Here is a 23,823-nt window from a genome sequence, read left to right as displayed (position 1 = left end):
CCAGATATCAGGAGCTTCTAAGTTACAAGGCTTTGCAGACAGGCCGAACAGGAATTCAATCAAAGGTGTACATGCCAATAGTATGTTTGCTCAGGATTGATAAGAAGCCACATATCACATGTGTAACAAACAATGCAAAATTATGTACACAAGCTGATGCAACTAAGATGGTCCTCATAATTCAGTCTAACTCAACTTCAGTTGTGACAGATGACCAACTATTTCCTGCATTCTAGTGCATATATCATTTCTGGCAACAGAACTTGTACAAAGCGCAGCAGTTCCTCCCTTTCACAAAACCAGTTTAAAAAGCAAGGTTACTTAAAGGCACATCTTATCCTAGCTGGCAATATGTCAGGCCCAATACATTGAAGATTATGCCAAATCCAAAATGCACAATCACATGTGAAAACAAGAATCCATGTTCTGCTTAAAGGATACGAGAAGCGGTCATTCCATGTTGCTCTTTCAACATAATCCAACATAACAACAGCTTTAATTGTTGTAAGAAGCTTGTTCCATGTTTCATCAAAATCAACCACTCGTGGTTTCAAGGACATTGTGGGGCGTTAAGAGTTGATCTGCAAAAAAAGATATTAAAACTATTAGTTCTCCAAATTAGCCAATCATAAGATTTATTTGTTACTCAGTTTTTTCTTTTAATCACATATGATCACTTAATCCACCACATCTGAAAATGCTAGATGATATCCCCCAGGCCAACTACAGAAACTGATATTTTTAGCTAGTACTCTCACTAGCATTTTGTTATTGAAAACTACTCGGTATTTCCTTAGCAATAACAGTAATGTTTTGCCTATTGATACATCCTTAAATCATGTGATCCGCATCTATACAACAAACGTATACAACAAATGGCATGTAGGCAAGAGAGGACATGTGCAACAGAAATCACTGTACAATAAATGTAATTCGTATGAAAAAAGTACATGGAAAGAATCTGGAAAGGCCACATCAAATTTCAAACAAGGCAGTGTTCAACTTAAGCATGCAAAAGCCTAGGCCAACTAAGGGCCAAGAAAAAGTAGCTAAATTGCTTCAGTTGTTATTACACAATTATTTCCAGGGAAGCTGAACAGTTTGCAGCATTCAATGGTTTAAAGCAGGGGTGGCCAACGGTAGCTCTCCAGATGTTTTTTGCCTACAACTTCCATCAGCCCCAGCCAGCATAGCCAATGGCTGGGGCTGATGGGAGTTGTACGCAAAACACATCTTGAGAGCTACCACTGGCCACCCCTGGTTTAATGGAACCCAACAGAAGAGCTTGTAAAGCTGCATTTAAATAGCAAACCAATAAGAATATAATCTGCACTTCGTCTGGTCTTCAACTATATAAAAAACAACCAACCCCCCCCCTCCATTCTTAAGGAAGCCAACCAGTACCTGAGCCAAGTTCCAAAAGGGGGTATACAGGTGTGACATAGACTTCCCTTAACTGAGCTGAAGAGACAAGAATGAGCTGCAGCACCATTCCCTCACTCTCTTGCCCTCCTGGAAAGGAATAGCTAGTTTCAAATCCTAGCCAAATGAGAACTCAGGTCAGCTGTAATGGCAGTAATGTCTACAGTGCATAAAATAATTGATTTTAAAATCAGTTTTTAAAATCAAAGATTTCAGGTTTTCACGGCTGGTAACATCATTAGGGTTTGTAGAATCTTTCGGGATCAAGTGCCGTGTTCTACTGGAGAAAGTTTTCCTTCCAGACGTTTCGTTCTCGGCTGCAGAGAACATCCTCAGTGGCGTTGCAGCCGGAGCAGGCGCTCAGACCTTCTTGGCTGCTGTGCAGTGGCTGCAACGCCACTGAGGATGTTCTCCGCAGCTGAGAACGAAATGTCTGGAAGGAAAACTTTCTCCAGTAGAACACGGCACTTGATCCCGAAAGATTCTACAAACCCTAATGAAGTTTTAAAAATGCAATCATTTCTGTAAATTACAACAGACTTTTTGTCTTCTTAAGAACAACAGGTGTAAGATGAAGTCTTAAGGTTAATGCAAGCCATGCTGTAGTCTGTGTGCACAGTATTTCAGAACGGAAATGTGTACATTTCATAGACTTCACCAGCTTGGTTCAGATGCGGCAGGCAATGCATGAGTTGGCCAATGTGAAGAAGAGAAGAGAGAAGAAGAGATTGAATTTACACCCCACCCTTCACTACCCGAAGGAGTCGCAGAGTGGGTTACAATCCCCTTTCCCTCCCCCACCCCAACAACAGACACCCTGTGAGGTAAGTGGGGCTAAGAGAGCTCTCCCGGAACTCCTCTTAAGCAGAACAGCTTTGAGAGAACTTGTGGATGACCCAACGTCAAATCAGCAGGTGTAACCGGAGGAGTGGAGAATCAAACCTGGTTGTCCCAGATAAGTGTCCATGCACTTAACCACTACACCGAACTGGCTATGCCAAGCCACTACACCAAGCTGTGTTGTGTGCTACTGCACTTTCTCCTGTTGCTAGCCTACACCTTTTGTACAGCTCAAGATCAAGACATCCAAATGGGGCAAATGATGGTTTATTGCTACCCAGTTTGCCTTCCAAGTAGAAAGTCACTATTTTGATCCAAATCAACCTCTCCCATCAATGCTGGTGCCAGCATAATCTTTTATCTGTGGCTAAGGCAGGATGGGTAAATTCTCGCTAACAAGGGAATGTGAGTTCACACAAACTGATTCTTATTCTCTTCAGCAGTTAAAAGGAAGCCTTTGTTACAATCATTCTGACCTTGGACTCAAATAGTGCTAAATTATAAGCACAGCATAGGGTTACCACCCTAGCAACTCCTGGGAGCACTGGTGGTACTGCTGAGGACCTCTGAAATCACAGAGGTTTAGGAAATTTCTAGAGCATGATGCTATGATGCCGTTTCTAGGTATGCAACTGGGAACAGCATTGCCCAACATTGACCCCCCCCCCCCCCGTTTTGCTCCTGCTGTTCCAGTGACTGGCAGAAAGACCAACAACCTGGAATATTCATATTACATATTACAGGCAATACAACCCCCCCCCCCCCAAACACTGTGATATACTGGCTAACAGTGTTTAGTAAAACTTTTTCCCAGTGACTGGCATTATTTTGCTATAAATACTAAAAAGTTACACTATTTCCCAGGGGTTGTTTGTAGAAAAATAGGTGGTGGAGCTCATCCAGGAATTGTTATGCAGCTGCACATACTATTCAATGGAAAAGGAAGTGGAACTCTCAGAAAGATTCAGGAGCTGCTCTCCTGTGAGCTCCCACTGAATCTGAGGCCTGCTATTTTCACAGAATGCAGGAACTAGAATATGTATATAAATTTGTCACAAGGCAGGTATAGTATCAAAAATCACAATTACATAAAGGTTTATGTCTAAATGTCAGATGGCAGCCATGGTATCAAAAACCACAATTACATAAAGGTTTATGTCTAAATGTTGTTGACTGGTACAAGAAAATTTTATTCAAAATACACATAAGTAAAAACCAAAAACCAAAACCCAGAGTATGGCAAAATGCACTGTAAGGTCACAGTACTTATTCCTCAATGATCTAAAGCTAAATGGCAGAAATACTTTTTTAAAACCACTGAATCAATAAATTTATCCTATAATAACTTAAAGTGTCACATGTACGCAGAAATGTGATCTGCAAAACAAAACTTATTTAGTCTTTGCTAAGCTCTTGGGTATGGTGTGTTCAATATCTGGCAATATCCATGCAAATGTTAGCTCAAGTTACTTGAGCATACCTGTGAAACAAGATTAAACTGATAAGTCTGACTTTTCTAGAAATCAAATTATTTCTGCTACCTCAAATGAATGAGAGAAGCTTTAACAAACACAATGTCATGCATGGTGCTTTATTGTCAGCAAATGTGTTTCCAAAAAATTATTTCCAAAACCATGAGACATATATATATGAACAGAGTAAGGCCATGTAAAGCTATCATAGCGGCAAAATGGATTACTGTTGTTTAAATGGAACAGTAACTATTTAAAATACATTCGAAGAACAGAACTTAACACTGTAGTCTGATACATGTAGACAAACCTGGCTTCATAATTTTAAATTGGTAAGAGTTGGCTACAAATCATCAAGATTTCCAAGTGTATCTTTTTTTAAAATGAAGCAACTACAATATTCAACCTTCATACAACTGTGAAGTATTATTGTGGCACGGGTCTTTCCTGCTACATTATCACCTTGTGGTCACACACCTATCTAAGGGTCACTTCACACAAAATACTAAAGTGAGCTAGAACTGGGAGTGATTAAGTCACTCTTGGATTGTGTGAAGAGAGAATGCCAGGGCAAAAAGAAGGTCTCATAGAATGAACAGCAGAGACATAACAAGAAGAAGATTATGATGATATTGGATTTATATCCCACCCTCCACTCCGAAGAGTCTCAGAGTGGCTCACAATCTCCTTTACCTTCCTCCCCCACAATAGAAACCCTGTGAGGTGGGTGGGGCTGGAGAGGGCTCTCACAGCAGCTGCCCTTTCAAGGACAACCTCTGCAGAGCTATGGCTGCCCCAAGGCCATTCCAGCAGCTGCAAGTGGAAGAGTGGAGAATCAGTTCTCCCAGATAAGAGTCCGCACACTTAACCACTACACCAAACTGGCTACACCAACAGCTGTACTAGACCAGACCAAAGATAGTTTATCTTGTCTCCAACAGTGACCAACCAAAGGATTCTGGGAAGCTCACAAACAGTGCACAATAATAATAAACCTCTCCTGCCATTTTCCTAGGTGGGGAGGGTCCTTTTAGGAATCATGGCAGCTGGTATGCCTATCCATCATGAATTTATGCTTTTTGTTATTAATAAAGTGCTGTTCAATTCCTGTTTTTTTCTGCTGTTACTAACATCTGAAAATACGTCATAGGCTTGCCCTACATTCTACTTTAAGTGACTGATTCTATGATTATATTTACAATGATTCAATCCAAACATTACAACAGACTGTTTTAATGTAGTTCTTATAGTAATCTGCATAGTTTTGAAAGGTGGGGAAAGGAATGATGATGGCTTTTAATTGGTTACTAGCAGCCAGTTCTCCTTAATCACAAGTAGACAGACAAGGGTATCTTCCTTTCCCCTTTATGGCAGTTTTCTGGATTAGACAAAATGACCAATGCATATTATACAGCCTATCAGATGGAAAAGATATTCCTCTAGTGAGAAAAATAACATTTAAGTTTATGGATTTCTAAGAGACAATTATTACACCAGATACATTTACTTCCACAGAACAAACTTCTTATTTCTTTGTTGTGTCTAGGAAAGTAAGAATTCCATTTAAGTAAACTGCTACTATCGTGTACTCAGTGCCAAGGAGAATATCAAAACTGGGCTGCCTAAATTCTTGGTGGACTTAATGTACACATATTTAATCACCAAGTGGAAAAACCAACTTTCTTATAATTACCACCGTTACTCCTAGTACTTAGTTCCAAACCCAGCTGTACTTCTGATGACAATGCCAAAATTTTTAAGTAAATGTGCTTAAAGCCTCTGTTTCATTCTGTTAGGGTTCACAGCTTGCCTGAATCTCCGGCCATTTATTTGCTTTTAAAGGTAAAGATGCAAGCACCAGTCGTTTCTGATTCTGGGGTGACATTGCTTTGACGTTTTCATGGCAGACTTTTTTACGGGGTGGTTTGCCATTGCTTTCCCCGGTCATTTATACTTTACCCCGAAAAAGCTGGGTACTCATTTTATCGACCTCGGAAGGATGGAAGGCTGAGTCAACCATAAGCTGGCTACCTGAACCCAGCTTCCGGCGGGATCAAACTCAGGTCATGAGCAGAGCTTGGACTGCAGTACTGCAGCTTTGCCACTCTGTGCCACAGGGCTTGTTTAGTTGCTTTTAGACATACACATTTCTGTGTATGCAAGGTGCTGTCAAGTTGCAGACAACTCATGGTAACCCTGCAGGGTTTTCAAAGCAAGAGACATTCAGAAGTGCTTTGCCATTGCCTGTCTTTGCATAGCAACTCCAGTGTTCCTTGGTGGCCTCCCATCCAAGTGCTAACCAGGGCTGACCCTGCTCAGTTTCTAAGAGATCTGACAAGATCAGCCAGCTTTGGGCTTCCAAGTCAAAGATACATATTTATATATGTACATATATCATATAGGCACACATACTCATCACACATATACAAACATAAGAAAACATAATAGAAGCCATGTTGGATCAGGCCAATGGGCCATCCAGTCCAACACTCCGCGACACAGTGGCAAAAAAAAAAAACCACAGGTCCCATCAGGAGGTCTATCAGTGGGGCCAGGACACCAGAAGCCCTCACCCTGTTGCCCCTCCCAAGCACATGTACTTTTCTACTACGGACTCAATTCTACTAGGATCCAGAGCCTGCTGGAATAAGGCACCACTTGAATGCAATCCTGTCCAGATACTCCAACGTAAGGCCACTGAAAGCAACAACCTTGGACTGGTGTAATTCTTCGCTACATTGTACTGTTTGCTAGCTTCATACATTACACACCTATACATGTGGTTGCACATGCATGCAGACACATACAGTATCCTTTTTTTTGCCATTGATTGTATTCGGTTAGGATCCAGAGCTTGCTTGAGCGTGATGCCACTCAGCTCCTTTTTTATTTCCTTTCTGAAAGCTACAAGCACAGCCAGCTTCAAGAGGGGATTGGATAAGCATATGCAGCAGAGGGGTCCAACAGTGGCTATTAGCCACTGCATATTGTTGGAACTCTCTTTCTGGGGCAGTGATGCTCTGTATTTTTGGTGCTTTGCGGGGGGGGGGGCACAGTGAGAGGGCTTCTAGTGTCCTGGCCCCACTGATGGACCTCCTGAAGGCACTTGGGCTTTTTGGCCACTGTGTGACACAGAGTGTTGGACTGGATGGGCCAGTGGCCTGATCCAACATGGCTTCTCTTATGTTCTTATGTTCATTCACACGGAACAGCGATCGAGCATTAACGCAGACAAGGACTTGCACGCGCCGGCCCAGAAAGGAAGGAGGATGATCGGCGAGAGCGTCCACCAGAGGCGCTAACTGGGGGAGGGCTGCACCAGGCTCCCCGAGAGGTCCCCTACAGAGAGGAGAGACTACGGGGCAGGTGACCGGGGCGGGGGAGGGTCCGTGAGGAAGGAAGCCATCTCGCCGGTGGGGGCAGGGAGCAGAGGGCGCGTGGGCTCCCGGCGCCCCACCTGACCTGAGCGCCCGCCGTTACCTGGCAACAGGAGAGGCCTGGGTCCGCGTCGCCTCCCCGCCCCCCCAGCCCACACGGCGCGTCTCCCGCAGGCTGCAGTTCCTGCCCCACCGCTCGCCCGGATCCTCCTCACAGGGCTGCCATTACCCAGCCGCCACGGCTGCCCGTTGAGCCCCGCCCACTGCCTTCCCAGGAGCTCAGCGCGGGCGGAAAGGAGAGGGCGCGCCCATTCGGCCCCCTCGAACCCGCGCTCCCCACATTCAAGGTGACCTCCTGTCCGTTTCCCCAGAGCTTCAGGCTCTCCGTCCGGCTAATCGGCCGCGGCGCAGAAGTCACGGCTGCTCCGAAACTTGCCCATAACGTCATTTTCTAGCTCCCCTCCCCTCAAAGGACAAATAGGGATTGGTTTCGCCCGAACGACGGCAAGCGCCGAGGGCCTAAATGAACTCATCGCTTCCTTTTGCTTTGAAATAAATAAATAATAAGAGATGCCTTCCGATAGCGCAGGAACTGCGCGTGCGCGGCTTTGTGCCTTACGCATCCGTAGCGGGGGCGCGTTGCGTTTGTCCTGGTGTAGGACGCCTGTCTTTTTGTGTGTGTGCCTGGCTGACTGCTCGGTTGCAGCCGACAGTCAAAGAATTCAAATTCTGGTTTAGTAAACACGCTTATCTGTCTTCTGAGGGCAACAGCAGGAGACAGATGTGTGAGGCGAAATAGCATTTGCAAAAAGAAGAAGCGTGGGGGAGGAGGTTCCATGAAGTCCTTAATGTCCAAAGTCGTGATGTTCCAGGGGAAGGGGACATTGCAGGTGCTCACAGGGGCATTTGTCCTTGGTATCCTAGGGTCAAACTCTTCTCGTTGCAGAGGTGCTCTTTTCTCATTTTTAGTTGCTTAACTTCTATCATGGGCTCCGGAGTAGATGGACAGCCAGCACGGTGTCATAAAGGCACGGGAAAAGTCAGGTTCACACATGCAGGAGAATGAGGGAACAAAATGTATAGGTGCGGTAGTGGACTGTACTACTTGAACACTCCCTTTTACTGAATCAGACTTCGGTCGTATCAAGGTCAATACTGCCTTTGCCTCGCCTGACTGGCAACGAGGTCTTTCGCATCCCCTAAGCCTTTAAAAGGGCAATATCAGGGATTGAACCTGGGACTATCTGCATGGAAATGCAGCCACATTATTCCGTACTTCAGACTGTAGAAGGAGGCTACTGTTTTTGATGAGCCCCTATGCTTTCTGCAAAGATAAAATCGGTAAATGGGTCAGACCTTTCTCCCCGCTGTGGTATTTTTTAATATGCAAGTGTTTCATTTGCGAGGAGCATTCAAAATTGGAACCTACTGCTTGCAGTCTGAAGAAGCATAGTTCATTCTACCACTTCCGCATTCTACCATATTCTCCTGCATGTGTCAACTAGAAGAAGAAATTGGATGTATACCCCGCCCTTCACTCTGAGTCTCTGAGCAGTTTTACAATTCCCTTCCCTTCCCTGCAGCAGACTCCCTGTGAGGTAGGTGGGGCTAGAACTCAGAGAACTGCTCTTGAGAAAACAGCTCTGAGAGAACTTGTGACTGACTCAAAGTCAACCAGCAGCTGTATGTGGAGAAGTGGGGAATCAAACCTAGTTCTCCCAGATTAGTGTCCACGCACTTCACCACTACACCAAACTGGCTCTCTAGGACTAGACAGAAGAGGAGTTTAAGTCTCCTCTTTGGGCCAGTCTTTTCCAGTTTAACCTATCTCGTTTGTGTGCTGTGAAGTTAAAATTAAGGAAGTGAGAACTGCTCTGAGCATACTGGATGAAGGATTGGGTAAAATTTAACAGATGGAATCTATTAATCTCCATAGCTGCCTTTATAATCTCTTTCAGAAGCTCAGTTGTGGACTTTTCTTCCACTAGAGATCTGAATCTGTGTGATTTCTGGAAGTGGTTTGAGATATTTGTTCAAGTATGCTTTTGGTAATGAGATAAGGTTGAAATGATGTGCAATCAGTGTAATGGGGATTTTATTACACCAAGGCCTTTAGATGGGGTTAACTAAATGCACCTAGGCAAGGTGTATTCCTTGACAGATCTCTTCAGTGGACAAGAAGTTTTACAATGGATTTTAAGATACAAAAATGTACACGCTACTGGGCTGTGTTCCTGAGGGTCACAATGCTGGCAGATCAAAAAGAGAAAAATGGAACAGGCCCCTGGAGGGCACCAAACACTGTGCAGTTTAAAGCTGGCAAGCTTCCGGATAAGAACCGTTTTGTCTTTAACTTTCTAATCAAATGAGGCATCATTACAGATTGGATTGATGGAACAAGGCCTCATTTTGGGCAGGAGCTCACAGGAGCGGAGCTCCGGAACCTCTAAATGTTATTGTGTTCTTTCTTTCTCCCCCCCACCCCCACCAATACTTGCTTCAGGGTTCCATTGTCCAATACCATGAGAATGTTGCTGAACTTTCTAATATCTTCTAATATACAAACTTTCAAATATTTTTTCCCAACCAAAAAATGGGAAAATAACCAAAACATATAAAGCAGACAGATGGAAATCCTCATCATACCACTGTGGCCACATAGGAGAAAGTAATTTAAAAAGTATGATTGGAGTAAGGTTTTATTATGACAATTATAATTCAAGAAGCAATTTAAGGTAGAAGCTGAGTTAATATAATTTAGCTCTCCTTCCGGTGTGTGGCATATGCAAATGAGTTGTGCTAATGAGCTCTGGCTTTTTCTAATGAGCTCTGGTTTTTCTACAAAACGACCGCTGTACTCTGCTTATAAATTGTTTTGTTGATGTCTTAAAAACTAACCATTCCAAAGCTGTATGAGTGTTTTCCAGCAGAACCAAAGGAAACTTGGGGCACCTTAAAGACTAACAGTTTTATTTGGGCACAAGCTTTTGTGAGCTGAACTCCTTTTGTCAGAAGCATGGAGTGAACATTCACTTGATGAAAAAATTATAATAAGAATTACAAAAATATTGGGGAAGGAATTGTGTGTCTGTGAATTGTGGTAGGCTATTAAAGTGTGACTCTTTCCCTGTCTCTCTCTCTCTCTCTCGGCTTGGCTTCGCGAACGAAGATTTAAGAAGGGTGCAATAGTCCACGTCTGCTGCAGGCTCGCTGGTGGCTGACAAGACCAATGCGGGACAGGCAGGTCCGGCCACAGTGGCTGCAGGGAAAAGTCTGATTTAGGGTTGTGCTGTAGCAGTGCGATTCTTAAGGCTGCTTGGTCGTTCAGGGTACTGCCGAAAAATGCTTTAGTCTCCGGGTTAGCATCAGGCGACCAATACCCTGAACCGCCTACATGCAGGATCGGGACTGCGGCTTCCAGTGGCACCTTCCACCTGCCGTTTCGCCCCTTGCCCATCGCTGCAGGACTTGATGCGTTGTGGGTTGTGTATGTGGATATGCCCTTCAGGCCTGCGCAGAGGAATTTTTTAGGTGAAGCGCAGTGTGCGCGGTACCGGCTCCACCCTTTCACCTGGGGGTCATCTGCCATGGCCCAGTAAGCCGGGACGCCGGCAGCGAGTCCTCCAGGTGGTAGGTGTTACATTAACGAGCTCTATCTGCCCGGGTTTGATGTTAGAGTTTTCCTTCTCTTAGGCTGGCGAGGTTGGTGGGCCCAGCCTGCCCATCCGGTTATACCGCCGGACAATTCGGTTGCACCATGATGTAGCAAACTCTGTGAAAAACGGGGGGGGGGGGGGACCAGCGAGAAGGTGTTGCTACGGATGCAGTAATACAGGAGAGGCCATTGCAGTGACCATCTGCCAGGCATAGCCAGTGACCACGCGGCATTCACTACACCGGGAGAGGAGAGGCTATGTATTGCGCATACACTTTCCCTGGGGGGGTAGGATACCCAGAGGGAGCCCACCCCCCCCCACCCCCCCTTCCCTGTCTGAAGGACTGAAAAATGTAACTGTTTCCAATCACAAAACAAACTAATTTACTGCAAAAGTTTTCATGCCCATTTTATCAGATGCAAGGCTAATTATGTGTTGGAAGTAGAATGGCTGTAGTAAGGAGAGTTACACCCTTTTAAATGCATCAAGATCCCTGGGTTTAGAAATGTGTGGCTGTGTTTAAGATTACACTGGAAGTTATAAATATTAGCACTTTAGTTTCAGAAAGTAGCTGTGTTGGTCAGCAACAGAACAGTAGAAAAGAGTCCAGTAGCTCCATAAAGTCTAACAAAATTAGTGTCAGGGTATGAATTTTCGTGAGTCACTGCTCACTTCTTCAGATATGCTAGAACGAGAGTCCATCTATCATATCTTGGAGAGGAGTGATTTCAGATGCCAAATGACAATAGCAGACCTGATTGAATTAGGTGTGTTATGCAGAGAGGTAGTAGGTGTGGAAAAATCAGCATTGCTAATGAGACAGGAAATTTAGGTCAATTCAGTGCAGGAGGGCGCACTGTCTTGAGCTTCATTATCAGTTGCAGTTCAGCAGCCTTTCTTTGTAATCTCCCTTTGAATTCCTTTGTAAGACAACTGCTACTCTGAGGTCAGCGACTGAATGTTCTGGAAGATTAAAATGGTTTTTGAATGTTGTGGTTTCTAATGTCAGACCTATGTCCATTTATTCTTTGTCTAGAGACTGGCCTTTTTGTCCAATTGATCTAGACCAGGGGTGGCCAAACTCGCTCAACATAAGAGCCACATAGAATAAACATCAGATGTTTGAGAGCCACAAGACATGAGCATCAGACATCTGAGAGCCGCAAGACAGGAAGGAAGGAAGTGTGGGAAGAAAGCAAATAGACAGAGGAGGGAGGGAAAGGTGGAAAGAAAGCAACTTTAAATACATTCTCCAAGCCATCAGATGATTTGGGTTTAGGATTGCCAAATCCAACTCAATATCTGGGGACTTTGGGGGCAGAGCCAGGAGCAATGGTATGGCAAGCACAATTGAACTCCAAAGGAAGTTCTGGCCATCACATTTAAAGGAATCATGCTCCTTTTAAATGCCTTCCCTCCGTTTAGAATAAGTAAGGATTTTGGGGCTCATATAATTGGACCCCCCCAGTCCAATTATTTTGAAACCTGGGGGGGTATTTTGAGGAATCGCCAGATGATACGCTGAAAACTTGGTGCCTCTATCTCAAAAAAGAACCCCCCTAGATCCCCACGGATCAAGTTTCCGTTATACCCTATGGGAATTGGTCTCTATAGGGAAAAATGAAGTGCCAAGCAGGCATCCCCCTCACCCCCTCTTTCTGGTGATCCTGGGTGGGGAGAGGGCCTCCAAACCGGGGGATCCCCTGCCCCTACCTGGGGATTGGCAGCCCTACTTGGGTTGGATAAGTGATTTAAAGAGACAAATGGCTTCTCCAAGCCAGCCAACAGAATGGTGGCGGCTTTAAAAGCCACATGATATGTATGAAAGAGCCACATGTGGCTCCTGAGCCAGTTTGGCCGCCCCTGATCTAGACTAAACGGCTACCTATCTTGATCAGTAAGTTTGGAGTTCACTAGAACCTTAGGTGACCAATGGGATTTTCAGTAGAAACTTTTGCGAGTAAAGGACATGCTTGAGGAAATATCCCTAGGACTAGAGTTATATGGTGAGCTTTACCAATTTACTTTAGAGTGGTGACTGTGGCAGATAGGGTTGCCAAGTCCAATTTAAGAAATATCTGGGGACTTTGGGGGTGGAGCCAGGAGACATTGGGGGCGGAGCTGAGAGCAAGGGTGTGACAAGCATAATTGAACTTCAAGGGAGTTCTGGCCATCATATTTAAAGGGACTGCACAAATTTTTAAATGCCTTCCTTCCATAGGAAATAATGAAGGATAGGGGCACCTTCTTTTGGGGCTCATAGAATTGGACCCCCTGGTCCAACCTTTTTGAAACTTGGGAGGTATTTTGAGGAGAGGCACTAGATGCTATACTGAAAATATGGTGCCTCTATCTCAAAAAACAGCCCCCCCCCAGAGCCCCAGATACCCGTGGATCAATTCCCCATCATTCCCTATGGGAATCGTTCATAGAGGTGCATGATGGCTCTGGGGGCTGGGCTTCCCCCCCCCCCCGCCAGCTGGCTGGGGGAGGGGGAAGACTGTAAAACCGGGGGATCCCACCTCTGGGACCTGGGGATTGGGAAGCCTAGTGGAAGAACGTCTCATTAGGGGGGGAAAAAAAACCCCGGCCGCTCTAGTTTGAATTCATTTGAGGCCCGCGGATTTCAACTCTCTTTCCTACTCGGGTGTAGGACCCCGACGTTACAAGGCTCGAAACCGGCTCACCCTCGCTTCGCCCAGCGAGTCCGCAAAGTAAACAGAACCCACACGCACAGCCCCCGCCCCCTCCCGGCCTGACCAATCAGGGTGGCGCGGCGGTTGGCGCGAGCTCCTGCCGTTGGGCCTAGCTGGGCGGGTCCCGAGGGAGCTAGGGAAGCCAGAAGCCGGCCGTGGCTCCGCCCCCTCTTCCCCCATTCGCCCTTCCCTCCTCCGCTCAGGTGAGCCGGGAAGGTGCGGCTGCGGCGCCGGGCGCCATTTCCTCGGCGCCTCCCGCGGTGACGGCGCAGCGGCATCACCGCTGACGTGGGGGCGACGCGCGGCTCTCGCCCGGCCCAATCCCTCCTCCCCCACCTACTTCCCCTGTGACGGGGGCGCCACGTACTTCGGTGAGTCGCTAGAGGGGGCGGGGACAAGGCGGGAGCGCGCAAGTCGGCGGGGCAGTTGGAGGCTGCGGCTTTGGGGGGCTGAGAGGGGAAGCCCGGGCCGGCTCGAGCGCGCTGGGGCGTGGTCCTGGGACCGAGACCATCCTGGGGCCCGAATCCGAGCCTGCCGGCGCTCCGCCCTATGTGCGACTCGAGGACCGCGAAAGAGCTCCTGAGCATGGACAGAGTGGCCTTTTCTTTCACTGCCTTGCCCCCTCCCCTTCAGGTTGCTCATCGGGAGAGACGCTGGGCTGCTTCATATATGCATTTATTCGGCTGCTTCTGTTTAAAGAGTACACGGGCTGCCGTCTTGATATGCCCGGTAGCACCTCTCTTTGTCAGAGGTTTGGCGTTTGCTGTGCCGCCGATTTCTCGATTGAGGCTGGGTCTCTGATGCTGTGTGTGTAAGGGGGTGGGGGGAAAGCCCTGCTTTAGGTTTGGTGATAAGGTTGCCAATTCCCAGGTGGGAGCAGGGGATCCCCCGGTTTGGAGGCCCTCCCCCCCCCGCTTCAGGGTCATCAGAAAGGGGGGGGGAGGGAGGGAAATGTCTGCTGGGGACTCAGTTATTCCCTATGGAGACTGATTCCCATAGGGTATAATGGAGACTTGATCTGCAGGTATCTGGGGCTGGGAGGGGGCCTGTTGTTGTTTTTAGGTAGAGGTGCCAAATTTTTAGCATAGCATCCAATGCCTCTCCCCAAAATACCCTCCAAGTTTCAAAAGGATTGTACCAGGGGATCTAATTGTATGAGCCCCTATCCTTCATTATTTCCAGTGGAGGGAAGGCATTTAAAGGGCATGGTCCCTTTAACTGTGGTCAGAACTCCCTTTGGAGTTCGATTATGCTTGTCACAACCTTGATCCTGGCTCCACCCCCCCAAAGTCCCCAGATATTTCTTGAATTGGACTTGGCAAACCTATTTGGTGAGAATACAGAACCACACGTACAGAGGGGCAGTCACAAGGAATACAGCAAGGGAGCATGGAAGAGGGACTCTTGTGTGTGGGTTTCAGAAGGTAGCTTAGTCTGCAGTTAAAATTCTAGCACCTTAGAGACTAACAGCAATTTCAGGGTATAACATAGGATTGCCAGGTCCCCCTTGGTCAACGGCAAGGGATGCGAGGGAGTAGGGTTGCCACATCCAGGTTGGAAAACTCCTGGAGATTTGTGGATGAAGCCTGGGGAGGACATGGGACTCAGTTGGGTAAATTGCCTCCGAAGCATCTATTTTCTTCAGGGGTACTGATCTCTGAAGCCTGGAGATGAGCTGTAATTCCAAGGGATCCCCAGGTCCCACCTGAGGGCTGGCATCCCCAGAAAAAGGGAGCTTTGGTCTCTAATATCCCACTGGACGAGGATCGGTCTCTGTGTGTGTTTCTCTCTCTCGGCTTAACCTGTCCTAAAATGTGGACTCCCTCACAGGCTTTTGCCAATCATAAGAAACGAGACAGATGAGGTGCTCAGAAAAGGGTCTCCTGGTGAGGTCTAGCATGATGGAAGGGCTTGACTGAATCTTGTTATTGTGGCCTCAACAGTATAGCTGCGAGGAGATGTAAGCTAATAAACCTAAACAAGCCCTGGGTATAGATGCACTTGTGAATACAGCAAACTGCACCACAACTGTGGTTCAGCAGCTGGTGTTATCTGGGTTTGCAGGTAGATCCAGGTGGGTACCCATGTTGCTCTGAAGGAATAGAACAAAGTTGGAGTCCTGTGGCATCTTTTAAGACCAACAAGGTTTTATTCAGGGTGTGAGCTTTCGTGTACAGGCACACTTAGTTCTGTCTGAGGAAGTGTGCATGCGCACAAAAGCTCACACCCTGAATAAAACTTTGTTGGTCTTAAAGGTGCCACTTTGTTCTGGGAATGCAGGGTTTAAATGTATGGACTTGGGCAAGTTACATTATCAGAGCATCCACTTATGACAGACTGGAGTGGGAAACAGGACATGTGCTGATAACTGAGGTATAAGATTTGTGTGCAGAGTATTTATAAAACACAAACTTGTGGGTAAGCCCTCTAAAAGCTGTCCAGACATGGGAAGAATAGAGGACTCAATAGCCTTGCTTGCTTGCAGAAGCCATTTATGCAGTTCTTGGCATGTCTACTCAGAAGTTAGCGGTGTTCACAGGCCTTGATCCCACTGCACCCTTAATCTCAATTGTTTTTTTTTTCTGGCAATTTAATAAAAAAGTAACTGTCAATAAACTTGGTCTCATGTTCGCTTTAGTGTTGTTGCTTTCATTCAGGCAGTTCCATACACGGGGCAAAGGGTGCTACCTTCCTCGCCCACTTGTAATAATGATGCTTGGCTCCTTCTCTTACTCATCATTAAAGGCTCCTATGGTTGCAAAAAATAAAAATAAAAATCCTAGAAGTGAGCTTTGAAGTTACACAGAACTCTTTTTTGGTGTAGATTTTATTACTTACCATGTCTAGAGAATTTATACTAACTAGTTAACTATGTACTGCTCTCAGAATCAAAGTCTAGACCACGTAGTGGTCTTGCTTAACGTAAGAGCCACATAGAATAAATGGCAGACGTTTGAGAGCTGCAAGACATTAATGGCAGACGTTTGAGAGCTGCAAGACATTAATGGCAGATGTTTGAGGGAGGAAAGGAAAGCAAATAGACGGGGAGGGAGAGGTTGACAGAAAGCAACTTTAAATGCATTCTCCAGGCTGCTGGCTTGACTTGGAAAAGTGATTTAAAGAGACAAATATCTTCTCCAAGCTAGCTGATGGGGTGGTGGGGGCTTCAAGAGCCAAACAATATGTGTGAAAGAGCCACATGTGGCCCCTAAGCCACAGTTTGGCCACCACTGGTCTAGACACAAAGGTAGCAACAATATTGCAGTAATGAGTTCATAACAAGCACCAAAATTCATTTAGAGGTGGACAGATACTCCTTTGCTAGGGTTCTTCCAGGCCTGGAACCATAGAGCAGTCCTTGGTTCTCTTTTGGGTGACAGGAGCCAAATTGTCTTTCCATTCTTTTTTTGTGATAAAGGACAGCCAAAGTGTTTGAGAGTTGAGAATGTGTAAGGAACTCTGGCACTTCGTGCTTATGGTGGGATGGAATACTGGAAGCCGCTCTGAGCCCATTAGGGGAGGGCGTGATATAAATTTTGATAAAATAAAATTAAAGACTTGCAATTTTTTCCAGATATTTTTTCTAGTAAGGGCACGGGGGGGGGGGGGGGTCTACACTGCTGGCTATGTTTCTCCGTAGAGCATGGGTGTCGAACTCATGAGGGCTGGATCTGAAATAAATGAGACCTTGTTGGGTTGGGCCATGTTGGGAAGGATCATTTGTGTACTTATTTGAGGTTAGGTAGCAGAGATATAAACTTTATAAAGGACACAGACAAACACAATAGATTTAAAAAAAAACGTAAAAAATTAGCACTCATTAGTCTTAAAGGTACTTTCTTTGTATTTCTCCCTTGGGATCCAGGGAACTGGGCAAAGGAAGCTCTGGCTCTTTCCTTCCTTCCCCAGGGGACTGTGGTGGGGGGAGGAGCTTCAGCCAATAGGAGGAAGAGAGACTTGGCTCAGTAGCTCTGCTGTGCAATTGAGAGAGCTTGGAAAAATAAGCTCTGCCTCCCTCCACCTTCCTCCTCAAGGGTGGTGCCTCAGCCAATGGAGAAAACAGGTTTTGCTCTGTAGCTCCTGTGCAATTGAGCAAGCCTTGCAAAGCAAGCTTATGCAGAAGGAAGCAGATGACAGCCAGTTGCTGATAGGAGCCCTCTGGACTCTGATTTGCCCCCCAGACTGCGTGTTTGACACCCCTGCCCTAGAGTCTTCATCATGGATTTTTTTCCCCTCTTGGTTTGGTATTTATTAACAAATTAAAATAGCCACTGTTTGGTCCATTTTGCTATATTTAACAGCACATAACAAAACTGGTGCTAAATGAATAATTACGGCACCCTGAGACAAAGTTATAGAAGGACCGTTTGTTTTCTGCAGATTGTATGCCATTTTTCAGCCAAACTCACCTTAGATGGTCAGAGCAGGAAGTTTGATATTTTCCTCTCTACATCACCTGCATCAGAGCAGCACAGAGTACTGTTATAAGTTGATGTGTATGAAAGTGTTTATAAAATGCAGTAGCTCTGAATCTTGATTTCAAAGTATTTGTAGGTTTGGACTGTCATAATGAGGAAGAACAGGTTTTCTTTACTTGGTACAGATGTCTGAAGATGAAACCATGGTTCAGGATTTGTTGGTGTTTTCAATGAACTATAAACACAAGTGAAATGTAATTTGTAGAATCTGGTACTTCTGGAATAAAGCCATCTTTTAAGAGCACTCTTATTCATTAAGTGACCAGCATGCTGCTATGTGTTCTCAGTGTTTAGTTAAGCAGCTGGTTTTTTATTAAATATTTGCATCAAATTCTGGTTTCTGCTGTCTAAAACAAGGTTCTCTATGTATTCTGAAAGCATATTTGTGAAGTATAAAGCTGTGTATAGACTTAGATTGGGAAACCTTATCAAAATAAAGTTTCATTTTCCAAGTTGGAGGCTTTTTTTCCTGTGTCATAATCTTTCTAAATCTGTGCTGTTGTTACTATTCAGTGGTCATATACACAATTTACTATTTTATACACTACACTTTTTTCATGGAGGCTGCTTTTTGTCTCCCCCTCCTCGTCTCCACTTTCCTGCATGTATCAAGTCTACAGGGTGGACTATTTATCCCCAAGTAACTTGCCAGGTGAGATAGCTTCCTTAGAATAAGTAAAAGCAACCTTGATGTGATAGTTGTATCTTGTGCTATAGACCCAATATTTGGGTCTCAATTTGGATTTATAAGAAATCAAATAACCATGAAAGAGAAATTGTGATTCTAATTCTGATTTCTCTATTTCTGGTAAGAGCACGAGATCTCATTCTACAAGGACTTTTAACTATTTGCTTTGGGTAGATACAGATCTGAATTGATGTTCCAGTGGTATCCCACTTTAAATATGCTGCCCTTTGCTTGGTCGGGGTCAGCGTGATAATATGTTAGCCAAAATTGTAGTCGCCAGTATTGTCCTGTACAAAGAGGGCTTTGGAAACGGAGATTGATGATATGAAGGTAAGTAGATGTCAGTCAGTTTTTAATGCCTGATATGGTACATGATCCTTACAAAGGTTTGTTGGTCCTTTTCTTTTTGGGAAAGTCCACCCAGTGGTTTACTGCTGAGCCACAAAGTTTGTAGTGGTTTTATGACGGTGTATTCAGTTGGCTTTTCCACTGATGAAAAAGGGATAAGGAGGCCCTCTGATCCCCAGGAAGTCTGTTTTGGGGATCATGGGACAGGCATGGACAAAGGGATGGGGGTGGGCTACAGAGAAGAGTGGGACTGAATGAAAAAGTTGGTTGTATCCATCCCATGATCCCATCTTCAACAGGTATTCCAGGCTGAGACAGACAGGTATTCCAGGAGAGCCAGTTTGGTGTAGTGGTTAAGTGTGTGGACTCTTATCTGGGAGAACCGAGTTTGATTCCCCACTCCTCCACTTGCACCTGCTAGCATGGCCTTGAGTCAGCCATAGCTCTGGCAGAGGTTGTCCTTGAAAGGGCAGCTGCTGTGAGAACCCTCTCCAGCCCCACCTACCTCACAGGGTGTCTGTTGTGGGGGAGGAAGGTAAAGGAGATTGTGAGCCGCTCTGAGACTCTTCGGAGTGGAGGGCGGGATATATATCCAATAATATCTTTTTCTTCTGAACTGATCTATCTAAATGAGATTGCACTAGGAAACACCTGCTCTTGGCTTCTGATACCTACACAGTGTTGTTTTTAAGCATTCATTTATTAACGGAACCAAGAATAATTAAATCAATGTATTTAATTTTGATTTGGTATTAAAATATCAGCAAAAAGTGAGGATCCGGTCTTCTGAAAGCTGATGACAAGTGCTGCTAGTCTTCTGTATATTAGTTGTAGGGAAAGGCTGAGTTTGTTCCAGGAGATGCTCTCGTCATCTGACAAAGTAGGCCTAGAAAATACGCCACAACTGTTATCTGTCTGCCCTGGAATCTGCTGCCCTTCACAGCGTTTACATGGAATGCAGCTGTGTATTATGAGGGGTGGTCTTCAGCAAATATTTGATAATGGCTCCTGGAAGGTAGAAAATTTTGAAAACTTCAGCTGTGAAATACAGAAACTCCAAAATTGGACTATGCCATGCGTGGCATTAGCACTGCATAGATCACACAACCTGTTTTGCAGTACATTTACGTCATTAAAGATCTTGCCATGTAATACCTTTCATTCAGAATTATGACTGAAACGGCTTTTTTCTTTGCTGTTTTGAAGCGCTAATGCTCCCTTCACATTTCCCGAATCCTTTGTGTATGTGTGAGAATGAAGCCTCCCCACCCCACCCCCCGCAGGTAAACTCTTCTCCATTCTTTAGTGAACCTTCTGTACTGTATAACATTGTGGGTGTTGGTTGCCATGGTGGTAATTATGACATCACAAGCTGAACATAACTTCACTGAAAGGTTCACTCAGAGGGAGCGTGGTCTGAAGAAGGAGGAAGTCCTTTTATAAACACATCAGACATAATGAGCAAGTGTGGCAAAAAACAGCATGCAAGAATTAACATAAGGTAGTGATTGTACACTTAACCGATAATCAAATCATGGTTCTGCATTACTTCAGCATATATTTCAGGAATTTTGGTTCAGGTACTCATTCTCCTATGGAACGTAACTGAGGACATAAAAGTTTAGATTCTAAATCATGGTTACTGTGAGTTAAAACAAAGTTGTTGCTCTGTGAACTTGGGCCAATTCAACATCTTGAATTTGACCTTTGTTGTGTTTGTAATTAGGCAGCAACTTTTGGTTGTTACTGGGAGATGGGGTACCTGGACAGCTCTCTCTCTCTCTTTTAATCATACTTTGTAAGAGCAAGTCATCATGGGCATGCTCCTGGCAGGCTGATCCCTTGTGTAGTGGCCACCTGCTTATGTGTCTTCAGCCTTTTTGTTAAGGTCATGACAGTTCTGTGGCTTGTTCATTTTTAAAAAGGTGTAAACAGTAGGAGCCCTTCAGAGATTTAAAGAAACAAATGGCTAATTTACCAATGTGAATATGGACAGCCATGTTACTGTAGCTTTGCGCTGTGTTACAGAGAGGGACGGTGGCTCAGTGGTAGAGCATCTGCTTGGTAAGCAGAAGGTCCCAGGTTCAATCCCCGGCATCTCCAACTAAAAGGGTCCAGGCAAATAGGTGTGAAAAACCTCAGCTTGAGACCCTGGAGAGCCGCTGCCAGTCTGAGTAGACAATACTGACTTTGATGGACCGAGGGTCTGATTCAGTATAAGGCAGCTTCATATGTTCAATATGGATAAAGGTTGGCCTAAAAGAATGAGCTTACGCAGTTGGATTCAGCTTTTCTGCTGGTGAAAAGGAAGGATTTTGTTTGTTTCTTTATTATTTTGCCCTCAAGAGTGTTTATGCTGAGAATCACACGGCCTGTACTGCACAAGGTCTATAGTATGGAAGGGACTGGAGCATCACTGAGTGAAAATGCTGGCTGAAGCCAACACATGTTCTTCAGGAACTCTTCAAGGGCCTGACAGTTGATTGGGATAATTAAAAATGGGATGGACAGCTGGATAGAAACAATGAGGCGATAAAGGATACTTTCTATTCCCATTGCTACGTGTAACAGCGTTTAACTTCTGAATAACTGGGAACCAAAGAAGCTAATACAAACCTGTGCAAGGAGGTACCTTAGTAAAAACAATGGATGCTCTTTTTTTCAGTGCCACCCCTTTGTCTCTGCATGTGTGGGTATCTGTCATTTTGGGCAGCATGTAGTTCTGATGGATCAAGTCTGGCAGCTGGGATCACACATCTTTTTCTGAATAGGACATATCTGCATGGCTTTGGTTTTGATGTGCTTTTTCAGCGGGTACGGTCCAAAACTTGTGCCTTAGTGTCCTCTAGGATGTGGATTGTGGGGCACACTCCTCGGATTGCACACTGCTTCACTGCTATTTCTAAAAGCAATGTCACTCCAAAGGACTGGTTGCTTGTATAGTGGGGCTGGGCCTTGCAGCTTACAGGCTGGCTTCCAACACTGAGCATGGTTTTGTGCCCAAGGACAAGGTATACTGTCTCTTTCCCAGGACATTTAGTGCCAGTCTGGTTCGGTGTGAGAGGCTGTCATTTACTTTGACACGACATGGCGTACCCTTAAATATACTTGACCTACTTGTGTGACTGTGTAGTTCTGATCCTTGACGCCACCCAGACCAGTCCTCCTATTTATTTTTTAAAGATCTCTAACTATTTATAACTCAAGTAGCATAGAAGCTAAAGACAATAGAATAAAATACAGTTTGCGGAAAAATATGCCATAATTTAATGAGAGAAAACAGGCTTTTAAAAAATGTGCTCCCCGAAGTTATTAAAACAAGGAGAGAAAGAAAAGAGCCCTGTTTGTGTCCTTAAGGAGAATGTTCCACAATTAGGTCACCTTCTTTGGAAGTACCCTTCCTGAGAGCCAGAAGATCTTGCTCCTGAAAAAGGCTCCTAAAGCAAAGTCTTGCCTGTAGAGCGTGAAGCATGAGAACGGTGTTCTTGCAGCTGTAGGGTGATAATTCTTTCACATACTGGGGCTTTTGTACTTTATGTAGCAAAACTGCCGATACAAGACGAAACGTTAAGGTTGTCTTGAAAGATGTGAATGGGTTCATGTGCTATCTGTACATTTTTCTCCATTGTCTTGATTTCAGGCAAATGACCATGGAAGCAGGGGAATCGCAACAAGACGGCAGTGCAGCAGATTCTGTGGCAGAAAGTGATTCTGCTAATATACAGTCTCTGTCTGGCCAAAGTCAGATTTCTGCTATAGCTCAGGTAACTTTAAATACAATGTTTATTTTTTAAACTAAGAGCTAGGTGCTGTGGGTAAATTAAAGCAATATAATCGGTCTCTACCTTTTAAAAATCTTGCCCTTCCTCCAGAGATGCTCAGGCCTGTAAATGTGGTCCTTTTTTCTCCATTGTATCCTCACAACAGCCTTCTGAGGCAAGGCAGACTGAAAGAGAGTGTGGTTCATGGAAGAGTGGCGGTAGGGTTGCAGGCTTCCAGGGGGGCCTGGAGATCTCCCACTTTTACAGCTGATCTCCCGCAGAGAAAACAGCTGTTTTGAATGTGGACTGTATGGTACTGTACCATGCTGAGGCCTCTCCCCCCCTCCCCAAACCCCATCCTCTCCCAGGTCCACCCCCAAAGTCTCCAGGTATTTCACAACACAGACCTGGCAACCCTAAGTGGAAGTTTGGATTGTGGTGTCCCAGTCCTCCAATGTAACATAATGGTTAAAATATTGGATTAGGAGCTGGAGGACCGAAGCTGAAATCCACGGTGTGCCAAGGCATGCTGTGTTATCTTACGCCTGCTTTTTTTCCTCTCTCTCTCTGACTAACTTACCTCACAGGTTTGTTGTGAAGATAAAATGGAAAAGGGGAGAATGCTGTAAGCCCCTTTGGGCTCCCATTGGGGAGAAAAATGCAGTATAAATGAAAAATATGTCAATGTTGTAACTACTACATTACTTGAGTTTAGTGCTGGTCTGCAGACTTAAATACAGGAAGCCAGTAATGTGTAATGGATAAAGTATGGGACTTGTATCACACAAACCTGGGTTCAGGTTTTCATTTAGCTGTGGGTTTGAGCCAATCATGTCATGTAGCGTAATTTTTACATCACAGTTGTTTGGAGAACAAAATGAGATAATCTCATGTACGTAGACCTGAGATCCTCAGAGAGTGTGGGAGGCAAATCTGAATAATTCAGGGGAATGAACATTGTCTTGTTCAGATCTCTTGTGATACAGCATGGAATTGACATAGAAAATGACAAGGCTATAATATCATACTGTCTCTGTTAGATTCTTGGTAAAACATTGGCTGAACTGCCTTGCAAAAAAGAGAGA

At 45.1% G+C, this 23,823-nt stretch overlaps 2 protein-coding genes across 7 annotated transcripts in view; one reads left to right on the top strand and one right to left on the bottom strand.

The window, feature by feature from the left end:
* Positions 1-7,399, bottom strand: part of CUL2 (cullin 2) — a 51,712-nt gene extending 44,313 nt beyond the window's left edge. For both annotated transcript variants that reach the window (XM_060248136.1, XM_060248137.1), the window contains exons 1-2: positions 7,215-7,399; positions 442-581 (exon numbers count right to left, since the gene is read on the bottom strand). In XM_060248136.1, the coding sequence (XP_060104119.1) occupies positions 442-560 (119 nt within the window). In that variant the 5' untranslated portion in view covers positions 561-581; positions 7,215-7,399. The remainder of the gene's footprint in view (positions 1-441; positions 582-7,214) is intronic.
* A 6,272-nt stretch (positions 7,400-13,671) lies between these two features.
* Positions 13,672-23,823, top strand: part of CREM (cAMP responsive element modulator) — a 47,119-nt gene continuing 36,967 nt past the window's right edge. Inside the window, exons 1-2 of one of the 5 annotated variants that reach the window (XM_060248127.1) lie at positions 13,672-13,834; positions 22,618-22,741. In XM_060248127.1, coding sequence (XP_060104110.1) covers positions 22,622-22,741 — 120 coding nt within the window. In that variant the 5' untranslated portion in view covers positions 13,672-13,834; positions 22,618-22,621. Of the gene's footprint in view, positions 13,835-20,372; positions 20,479-22,617; positions 22,742-23,823 lie in introns of those variants that run through there. The other 4 variants (XM_060248125.1, XM_060248126.1, XM_060248124.1 and 1 more) reach the window with 4 other exon arrangements.

The sequence above is a fragment of the Heteronotia binoei genome, chromosome 10 (genome assembly GCF_032191835.1).
Source record: "Heteronotia binoei isolate CCM8104 ecotype False Entrance Well chromosome 10, APGP_CSIRO_Hbin_v1, whole genome shotgun sequence".
Classification (NCBI taxonomy): Eukaryota; Metazoa; Chordata; class Lepidosauria; order Squamata; family Gekkonidae; genus Heteronotia; species Heteronotia binoei.
Note: the sequence above shows the minus strand (reverse complement) of the source record. Positions and strands in the feature narration are given on the sequence as shown.